The sequence below is a fragment of the Hippocampus guttulatus genome, chromosome 15, assembly GCF_054856545.1.
Source record: "Hippocampus guttulatus isolate MCC_2025c chromosome 15, RoL_Hgut_1.0, whole genome shotgun sequence".
Taxonomy (NCBI): domain Eukaryota; kingdom Metazoa; phylum Chordata; class Actinopteri; order Syngnathiformes; family Syngnathidae; genus Hippocampus; species Hippocampus guttulatus.
Window position 1 is genome coordinate 12,519,285 of NC_141275.1, and position 10,994 is coordinate 12,530,278.

Below are 10,994 nucleotides of genomic sequence, written 5' to 3' on the forward strand. Positions count from 1 at the left end.
CAGTTTGAAATAGCAGTCAGTTACCACAAAACCTTCAGAGCGCTTCTAAAAGCTTCCCCGAACACTGTCACACAATAACACTGTAATGGATGGATGGATGGGCAAAGGCTGCAGAACAATGTACAAATTTTGTGAGTGCACAGTCCAGAACGAAATGTCTGATTCTGATCAAATGGAGCAAAACAACAAGTCATAAAATTCAAATCACAGCCAGAGGTGAGGAACATGCGGTTGAGTTTGACACTAATCTCCAAAAGTTGTAAAGCGATACTCAAAATGGAACCATTCACAATCCCATTTGACTACCCGACTACCGTCAACAGAAAAACAAAACGAACACAGCCTGCTCGGGTTTGTGTATCGCACATGACGACGACGATGAGTTGGTGACTTCGGCCCTGCTGGAGGCCACGAGGAGCCTGAAGGAGGCCGACTGAAATGAGACGCATAAGTGGCTCACAGCTGGTGTCTGCAGAATGAGGTGGAGAAGGGCCTGCCGGCTAGGGGGGCAGGGTCTTCTGGAAGTGGCAGTGTTAGCGAGGTCGCAACCATGGCAATGGATGGAGGAGGAAGTAAACAGATGTCCACAAGCTGGCAAAACAAGTAGTGGGCGGTGAGAAGACACTGGGAGCCAGTTGGACATCCTGGGACACAAGTAGGCTCCTGTTTACACCTGCTACGTCTCTCATGTTAGATAGCGAGTGTAAAAGTGCATTTCGATAAAACTGAATGTCACAGAAAACTTTAATTCAGCAGTGATTTCAGAGTTTGTGTGACACGAGACCACAATGAATACAAGAAATGTGTTTGGACTTTTTTGGTCATGGCACCAAACCAATACGTCACACTCCCAATTGCTGTCCTGTATTTGTTCCCCAGCCTTTCGTGAACGTCATGAAATGATGCGACAATGATGATAATGCGCTGGGAAAGCTTCCATCTCAGCAGTCCCAACACATATCATCATCGTCTCCCTTAAAGCCCCACTTCAGCGTTTTTGCGGAGTCACCGCTGCAGTCTCCAGGAAACAAACCAAAGCAGCAGATTGCCGAATCGGCACGAAGGGCAGGAAGGACACCGAGTCGTTGTGGCGTCCGTCAACACTCGCCGTTGGCGTGACCTTGAGGAAGGCACTCGAAAGCCAGATGCTGTGAGGCTCGCTTAAACGCAGGCGCCGGCTTCAAAATACTCGCACGAAAACAGACAAACACACTTGTGACAAAGCTAATGTTTTCGCAGAGTGACATCCCGGTTGACTGAAAACTAAATGCGTCAGTTGAGTGCAATAGTCTGCCAAACTCTCCCAAATTGTCATTCTTATTTATCAACATTCTACTTGTGTTTCAATTTTGTTCATTGACATTCACAAGTCACCGAGAAATTAAGGTTAATTTGATCAAAAACGATGTAGCATTGTGGGCTAGTGGTTAGTTAGCATGTCTGCATCACAGTTTCGCGGTTCATGTTTTCTCTTTAAAGACGTGTTTAGAACACTAGTGCTCAACAACAAAAAAATGCATGTTGTATTTGCTAAATGTGGAACAGAATCTTAATATTGGTATAGATTGTCCACCAAAATGAAACTAAAACCCCTTTTTAGCAAGAAACAGGAAGTAGACATAGCGATGGGCCGGATACACTGATGTGGTCCATATCATTCAACGTTAACAAATGTGTGGATGGGAATTCCGGGATCCACACCAGTTTTTAATTACTTTTGTCATCGGCGAAGCAATTTTTGCATAACCCTGCTCACGAAAAATAAATAAACGACAACAAATGACATCAGGAAGAACTGAAGTGGATTTCTAGTAAATGAAGAGATGAGCCCGTTAGACCTGCGCCGTATAGCCAGCCGTAAATACAGCCTCATCATTTACCACGCAAGATTATTCACAGCCGGAAAAGCCTCGAGAGGATTATTGGGAGCCTGAGCAGCGGGAGGAAAAGCAGGAAAAGATAGAAGGCAACAAAAGGATGAGATCATGTGATGAGTAGTTTATTAGGAAGCGTCCCGCGAAACATTGGCAGCGTCATCCACACTGCTGCTGAATCACTCGCGCGTCTCAACCTCTTTCTTTGTTTGTACGTCTTCGCCATTGTTCTCCATCATTTCGAGAATGCCCATGAGTCACTCCTCCTGCATGTGGGAGGCTTTAGAATATGGCGGATGGATAAGCGCTAACAGGAGGATTGTACCATAGGTGGTTGTCTTGGTGGATAAGTTAGACTTAATCCTAGGATCACCCCCTCCCCCCCATAAAAAAAGAAAAAAATTAAATCAAGACCAGACTTTTTTTCTGTCTGCTCTTCAGTGCATGTGCCATCGCAAGTAGCTTTGTCTGCCTGGAGGATTTTCTAATGAGGGGCTTTTTGGAGGAGGATGACTGGTCGCTCACATCGAGGAGGGGCATTTAAAGGAAATGAGCAATGTGCTCGCCGTGGACGCGACTAATACTACACCCTCCGCTCAGCACCCCTCCTCGATATGCCCTGCTGGCATCTTGGCAGCCGCATTAGCAACAGAGTCGTCTGAAACTGTCATGATGCCCAAGTCATTGAAAACCTGTAATTTAGCCTCCAAAATGTGAAGGGTACAATGAAACCAAAGTAGGCCGCAACAGTGAGCCCCTTTATACTAGAGATTCATCCGCCATTATATCAAGTACACATCGATGAGTGAATCTAATTTATGGCTTTTCCTAAAAATGCTGCCTTTACAAAGGTAACAAGAAATGCACATAGACAACCGTAACGTGTCCATACGGTTATCTTAACATAGTTCTTTACTTAATATTTGTCAACTTTCATCGGCCCTTCACCAAAAAATGTCATCGAGGACTTTTGATACTTACTGCAGAGGAGAACAATACGACACATCATTCACGACATCACAACAGTTTTGCAAATGGCCCGTTTGCGATAGGGTGTACATAGATTTGGGCAGAGAAAAACAAGTCACACACTTGTCTGTGATGTGCTCAACCTGTTTATCAGACATGACATACACACAAGCAAATGGCCCATTTATCTCTCGAGCAAAAACGTGTGAAGGAGAAATTCAGGACGGTTGATCTTAATCTTTCAGTTTATATTCTGATGGAGATGAATCGACAATTGCGATGGAAACAAATTATGTGCAAAGGTTCCATCACACCTCGTTTTCATTATGTGTCTAATTGATGATGTTGTATTGTTCTGCTAGATCGTTTTTGGTGTTTAATGAAAATGCACCTAGGTAGACACAGAGAGAGAGAGAGAGAGAGAGAGAGAGAGAGAGAGAGAGAGAGAGAGAGAGAGAGAGAGAGAGAGAAAGATGATTTTTATATTCCATGTATGGCAACATAGTTGCATCAACGACTAAATACTGCCATCTTCTGGATGTTTAAAACACTACAACAACAACTCTTCCAAGCTTTTAAAGGTAGCGGGACGACAGTTGTATCAATAACTTCATATCACAACCATTTTAACCGTCATTTTGAAAAATAACATTGGATTTTACATGATGATCTATGTACTGTCATTGCCTTTTTAATTGTGCCTTCCACGATCGAGTGGAACTAATAATGAATTGTTATGTCTGTCACGATACAGTACGTCACAAATGTAACATTTCTGAGAAAATAAGTGAAATTGTCTGACAGCCCGCCTCACGCGATCTCCCACGACACACTCGCTGAGAATCAATAGTGTGCATTTTACACGTCTCTCTTAATGTGAAGGTTTACCGGATGTCTCGGGTCGAAAGTTTCCAAGCGGGAAGCGTTGCAGCGAGCTTGAGTCGGTGTGTGTTCGCGAGTTAGTGCGTGTTATGGTGGCAGACGGCCCGCACGCACACCTCTCCTCCTCCTCGGGTTCTTTCCACAGCGACAGCCCCACGGCGTTGTGCGACGAGAGGACCATGTCGATGAACGACGTGTACGTGTTGCGGCCCTTCAAGCTGATCGCGCTGCTGTGCGTCTTCCTGGCGCTGTGCCTGGACCTGGTGGCGCTGCTCAGTCCGGCCTGGGTCACAGCCGACCACTTCTCCCTGTCCCTGTGGGAGTCGTGCTCCCAGTCCGAGGCGAGGCAGCCGGACGAGGAGGCTTCGTGGAGCTGCTTCTCCACTCTCACTTCAGGTCAGAAGATTGCATTTCTTTTCGTGTGTCCTCATCTCTGCTGGGATGCTCTCTGTGTTTAGGTGGGACGGGGAAAAGTTTGGATTAATATTAATTTAGCTTTTTCCTAGCACATCAGATGATATTGAGAATTTATGTTTTTAAGTTTGACCTCTTAAAACTTGCGCAATTCGGATTTTAATTGCGTTGCCCCCCCCCCTCCAAAAAGAATCCACCTGTTCTTGAACATAACTTTAATGCATAAATAATAAATATAACTAAATATATTATAGGACTACATTACATGACAACCTGACGTGGTAAGAAAAAGTTGGGAAAGATTTGGAATCTGTCGCAAAAAGGGAAAAAAAAGCAATTTTCAAGATATATGAATTAATTTAAACAAAGGGCTGATGATGGAGGCTACCATTCACATTCTTCACCATCATTGGACAAAGACATCTGAATTCTTTCAATTTAAAAAAAAAATGCTTCAGTCCGTATTTGCGCTCCTAATCTGACCCAAGCACACACCTCCGACCCTCATCATCACATCATTCGTCAAAGGTTTGTTTTGCAGTTGCATTGACGTGAGGCCTCCCCCACACAATAGCAGTGAGGTGTACGATAAATATGCAGGCTGATTCAGGAGCAGGAAGGATATGAGTGTGAATAGAACCCATGCTGATGAAGTCACAGCCAACAAGGTAGTCAGCGGTCATATGAATGAGCCCCTATTGTTTGAAAATATTTTTTTTACTCTGGTCAAATATTTGTTTTAATGTGGTGTTGAAAGTGTCGGGGAATGGGGGAGGGGAGGGGGAGCATCAATTCATCACTTGTAGTGGAGCCCTTTTAACCTCTCGTGACACCGCGCACACAGAGTTAACAAGGAAGGCTTTCACTGCGGGTCCACGGGCACGTGGACCCACCCGGTTTACACTCCCACCCCCTTGTTTTGCAGTAGAACAGACATCATCCTTGACATCATCACACTTTTCCTCTTTGACATCACTGGTACCCTTCAGTCACATTTGAGAGCGATGGCTAACTCGTCGCAACTTTGTTAGCCGATACATATCTCTCGAGAGCTTTCAAACTAATTTTTGGCCTTTGAAGGTTCCGCTGGTGTTATTGCTTGCAGATGCAACTTTTATTTGCGTGCTTCTTAAAATGAGTCTGACTCATTTTAGGCGCACAGTTTAAGATGTTGTGTTCACTGTCGTACTTGCACGTCTGCACGCGCGCCACAAAGAATGTTGCGGAAACAAGGCTTTGGCCCGAGCTCTCTTGTTACGGAATGTGTGGGGCCGACTGGGAGGTGAGTTTGACGCTTTTGACGGTCTGCAGATCCCATTAAAACAACTGTGGAGGGTTGGGTCACGGTGAAATGGCCTCTTGGCCAAAAGGCATAAGCAGAGGGGAGAAGCCCAGGCTTAACGTCTAACCCAGGCTTTTCCTTTCATGTTTGGACTGAGCTCCACACACAAATAGTGAGAAGCAGAGAAATGCCGATGAAATATTATGACCTTAAAAATATGTGTTGCTGGTGAGAGGTGTCTGATCGAAATTCTATCCACGTGATGTGGTAAAGCTGGAAGCAATAAGCCTTCGCCTCGTGTGCTTCTTATTCAAATGTCGTTGAGGTGTTATCGCGCGGGGACGCGCTCCTTTCTCTCTCTCCCCGATGACAAACGAATTGTTGGCCTCATCCGATGCAAATTATTCTTTTGAGCTCAGTCCCGTCGACTGTCTCCCGACACCGGCGAGTGGGATTTCAAGGATGGGGATGCACAACAAAGCAGCCAAGAAAGAGACGGACGGGAAAGCAATCTTCGTGCGTGTGCTTGACGAGAACAAATCATGCTGCACCTTCCAAGAGAAGACCTCAAAAAGAATGAGGAGATTTTGAAATGAGAACAAACCGAAAGTCAAGCAGCACTCTGGACTGGAGTGCTTTTGACTCGTCCTCTCACAAACACATTTACAGAGTCAAGATGTATTCCGAGTCAGCGTGGCTGGAACATGACCTCAGCAACCACCGACCACAAATAGTCGAATATTTATTATTGCTTTCCAGGCGCCAAAGAAATGATCACAAGGTTTTCCTTCCACCCGGGCCCAAAGCCATCTCCGTGACAACCACGTTGAGTTTTACGTAACGATGACTACCTTGTGACTCCTTTGAAATATTTGCTTGGATGACGTTCTAAGATTTTGGTACGTGTTTCCTCCCGCAGACTGGCAAATTGCCACCCTCGTGCTGCTCGTGGGCGGCGCCGCCGCAACCCTGGTGGCCTTTCTGGTGGGCCTCATTTCGCTGTGCCACGGGACGCAGAGGAAGCACTACCGCACTGTGGCCGTCTTCCTCTTCACTGCAGGTCAGTCGTCCTCTACTTCCTGTTTCTTACTGTTTGCGCTGAATATGTATCGCGATCTGAAATGGCAAGCGGTGGTTGGAGGTCAGCAAGGCCTTCTCCGCTAGCCTGAACACGACCCGAAGGACTGACTTACATCCAATTGTAATCTTTGTTTGATTATAGGAATAAATTCCCAAAAGTCTATTGTCTTTATTTCGTAGCATTTAGTTTGGTTGCACTGCTTCCAGTACCTGTTTGATTTTTTTTTCTTCGTCCAGTCTGATTTCAGTGATTGCTGTTATATCGCATTAAATAAAAACAGGACCGCTTAAAAAAATAACTTTATAAAACTCCTGTTACTCCAATACTATCAAAAACTAAAACTAATACTAAATCTAATAAAATCTCAACTGAAATGAAGCAACAGATGAAAATAAAAACTAACAAACCTCGAAAATTAATTCTTACTAAAAACATATCTAAATACAAAAAAATACTAATACTAAAAATTTTTTTTTTAATGGATTAAAAATTAAACTGTATTGAAAAATCCTCAACTGGTAGAACCCTGATTACAACACGACAGTGGTATTTAATAGATCAAGTATGGTAAGACCCCATTGATGGTCCAGGTACCAAATTCACAGGGCGCAACGCGTGACAAAAAAAAGACTCAAGAAAGCGGCAAGTACGCACTCGGCCCAACCGCAAGCCTTTCCAGGCAGACAAGCTTTTATTTGTTCCAGAGCTCGTATGAAATAAAGGCGGCTGAAGGAGAGAAGCAGTGGTGCGTTGCTTGAGCTCATTTCTTCTGTGGTGAGCAGCCCAGAGGCCCGCTTGGCCCGCCGGCCAAGAAAAAGCAGCCACAGTATTTGCAGCGTTACCAACAACGGGAAGTCGCGAAGGAGGAGGGGGTAAAAAAAAAGCATCACATGCATACTTGAGAGAGGGAAATTGTTGACACCAAGTGGGAGTATGTCCATCCTATAAGCATATAATTTAGACCAAAACGTTTGTCACCACTACTTTCGAAATGTGTAAACAGTCCTTGTCAGTTTTTTGTGCTTATTCTCCTTGCTCAATCAGCCTAACTCAACCCCCCACCCCCAGAAAAAAACCCCAAAAGTTCTAATTAACACTAACGACAAAATGTAGAGAATGTAAATAGTCACTTTTTGCCACGTTTTACTTCACTTCAATGGATTGTGGGCTATTCCGCCTGGTGTGTTCCCCTTTGCAGATAGTGAGAGACACAAAGAACAGTTATGCAACTGACTCCATAAGATGTAGTAACATTATTAGTCAATATTCGGAAAGTATAAAGAATATAAGCCCGTGAGTATTAATATATTGTTACGTACTGTCTGTCTACATGTGTTGCACCACTGCTTGTTTTCAAATACTCATTGCTGAAAAAGTTGATTAAAAAAGACAAACAAAGTGAATTTTAAAAGCTCTTTATGATGGTGATGGTTTGTGTTTGTTTTAGCAAAAGATTCTAAAGTTGAACAAATTGGAGGTCAGCCAACATCCCAGAACCGATTGTGCCTAACATTTTTTAAATTGAATCTGATGGATAGTTATTCACGCAAGCTGTATAGTGGTTGTGAGGGAACTTTGTCTCTGTTCCTCTCTGAAAACATGAGGCATAAAGGGCCAGTGTGTGCAGTTGACTTAATGGCTCAACCACTGCCTGCTAGCCATTTACCGAAAAGCATGGGAAGCCGCTGTTATCCTTTCCTGTGTGCGTAATTGCTTTGCGAGCCTGGCGAGAGAGAATAAGGCCGCCTATACAAGGGTACGGCGCGCAGGCGAGGAGGAGCGGACGCGTATTGGACCCCGTTAAATGCCCTTTGGCAGCGCTGCGGTATTTATTTTCTGTCCAGAAATATGACCTCAGCTCAGTCTGGCCTCCATCAACACGGCTGCATTCTTTCGGGCCGCCACCACTTCTACCGGGAGGAAGGAAAAGGCGGATGAGAAGTCACGCTCAAATCCTCGAAGCCGCAAAGACTTAGCTCAAGGAAAATGAGTCACAGTGAGAGAGGCATCCAAATCCTTTTTTTTTTCCTTTTATGTCAAGGTCAAGAGTCCTGACTTTCCACTGACATCCGTGCGGGTTTGCGCCACGCAAAGCTTTTGTTTTCAACTTTCACCATGCGCACACGTGTTTTGTGTGGATCACCCTTTGTTAGGCGCTTGGTGCCTTGGTTTGTTTGTCTGCCGGATTATGCAAAACGCAAGCAAATTTTGAGAAGACGACGCGTGCCGTCCACGGGGATCGGGCTTGTTATTCTCTCGTTGCCATCTGAGCCATGAAAGAAAAATTCCACCCTTTGTATCATTTATGTTTTCACTACTGTTATTGACACTCTTGTCGAATGTTCTACGTTTTTTTTCCTACGTTTCCAAAGTCTTACTTTACAGCTTTGTCACAGAAAAATGAAGCTTGATTTTTCATTTTCCCCCAAATTGCTACAGTGGCTTCTCCCCGCACTCATGTTCAGAATGTTCACAATGTTCAGTAGTGTTCTTTCTTCTTCTAGACAAAAAAAAAAAAAATGAAGAATCATTACTTTTCCCCAAACTGTGTCACTGTTTTTTCCCCTCTTTGAGAGCGTTCAATAACAACAATCTTTGAAAAGAATCTTTTATCATCTCACATTTACAAGCACCCCCCCAAAATTTATATGCCGCTTTAAAAGTAGAGATGCTCAACTAGCTTTTCCGCTATTGAAGCGTTCATCCAAATATCTCTCTTCCAAAGATAATAATGCTGAGATTTGATTGAAACTGTCAGAGAGGTTTTCGTTTAACAATCGGTTTATGATCACCGTTGTAGTTTACTGTGCAGTAGAACTGAAAAGAATAAATCTGGATGGTGACCCTGCTTCCTTTTTTTTTTTTTGTCTTTTTCCACCAGTTGTGCTGCAGGCCTGCGCGCTGGTCCTGTACCCGATCAAGTTCATCGACGGGACGGTTCTGCAGACGTATCACGAATTCAACTGGGGCTACGGCCTCGGCTGGGGCGCCACCATCTTCATGCTGGGCGGCGGAGTCCTCTTCTGCCTGCGGACGGACATATACGAGGATGCCATGTACTGACGCCTCGCGCGCCGCCCTTCATCAGAACACACGTCGAAATTCTTTGGACAGCCGGTGTGTATAGGAGCACGGACTTAAATTCTCTTCTCTGGCTCTCTCTGGTTATTTTTAGTCAGGTTGCGAAGGTCTAGAGTAGGACAGGTTTCTTTGAGTAGAACCCCTTCAGTTTACTATCAACGCTCCATCCCCCATTTGCTCACCAACGTGTCCCTCAGCCTGGCCGCTATCGGAGTGAGGTGGCGACCTTTTGGGACGCCCACCCGTTGCTGGACATTTCCACTGCACGGTGGCCTGGATGTCTGTTGTTTGGACAAAATGGACAGTAGGGTCGGAATATTTCAAGGCAGCAGTGCATTGCCGTGTTGTGGCCTTTTAATTTGGGCCTCTTCTTTTGTAGCATGACAACGAGGAGCTTGTCGGTGTATTCGTGGTGCCATTTTTCCTGCATTTTGCCTGAAACATATCATAGAGTGTCTTCTCACGTCACGGCTTTTATGTAATATGCTGGAGCTACTGTATTTATAGTTTGTGTGTCTCTGATGGAAATGGAAATGTGTAAAAAGTGTTTGTACACGAAGTACTTTGCTGAATAAAAAGTGTCGTTTTGGGGTATGAGGAGTTGAGGGGTTTAAATTATTGGTGTGTCCTGCCAGCTGAGGTTTAAACATCTCGACCTTTGACCCATGTGTAAAAAGGGGTGCCCCCTTATATGGACTTGGTGTTTATCATCGAGGGCTCACATTCCACACGGCGACGTTTTCAGCAGCTTGCGGGATCGCTCGCATTTTGGTTCCATTTGCTACAATTACGTTCACAGTTTGCATGCGGGTGTGAAACAGAAGGCACGGATGTGCTGGGAGACTGGGGTGAAGTTGTCACCCTCAAAAGTATAAACGGCAACAGCTGCCCGGAGAACCAACGCAAATAAACTATTTCGGCAGCTGCAGCATCTGGATAGATGACCACGTGAGGATTTGATGTTTGTATGGGAACGAACCAACAGCAAGGGGGAAAGTCCCAAATGTCTGCATTGATTCTGTCATGTTGGACGTGAGAGGCGTTTCTTCAGTGGGATTCTTATAATAGCAAGCTGAAATGTGATCTGGGTGGAGGTGGTGGAGTTGCAAAACAAATGGGAAGGGTTGTCACACAGGGAGGATTTTCATAAAAACCCAAAAGGGGTAGTGAACTTTATATTCGCTATTTGCACTTGAAAACCCAACGTACACACAGACATTGAATCAATTTGCTATATTGCACAAGAGTGATATATTTAAACATCCCTCACATGTATCATGAAGTGCAGTTGCATACCACCGCAAACTCAAAGCGCACACATATTGTAAAATGAATATGAATAACATGAAATACACCGCGACAAATGATCTATTGTGAAAGTCGCCCATCCATTCACACCCCTTGACAGAGA

General features: G+C 44.6%; 1 protein-coding gene across 1 annotated transcript; it reads left to right on the plus strand.

Moving 5' to 3' along the window:
- Window positions 1–3,764: 3,764 nt before the first annotated feature.
- LOC147193941 (transmembrane protein 47-like) lies at window positions 3,765–10,183 on the plus strand. Its single transcript, XM_086132010.1, has 3 exons — window positions 3,765–4,121; window positions 6,341–6,481; window positions 9,384–10,183. Exons 1-3 carry the CDS (start codon window positions 3,815–3,817, stop codon window positions 9,563–9,565), a joined length of 630 nt encoding a protein of 209 aa, XP_085988136.1. The 5' UTR covers window positions 3,765–3,814; the 3' UTR covers window positions 9,566–10,183.
- Window positions 10,184–10,994: the final 811 nt, after the last annotated feature.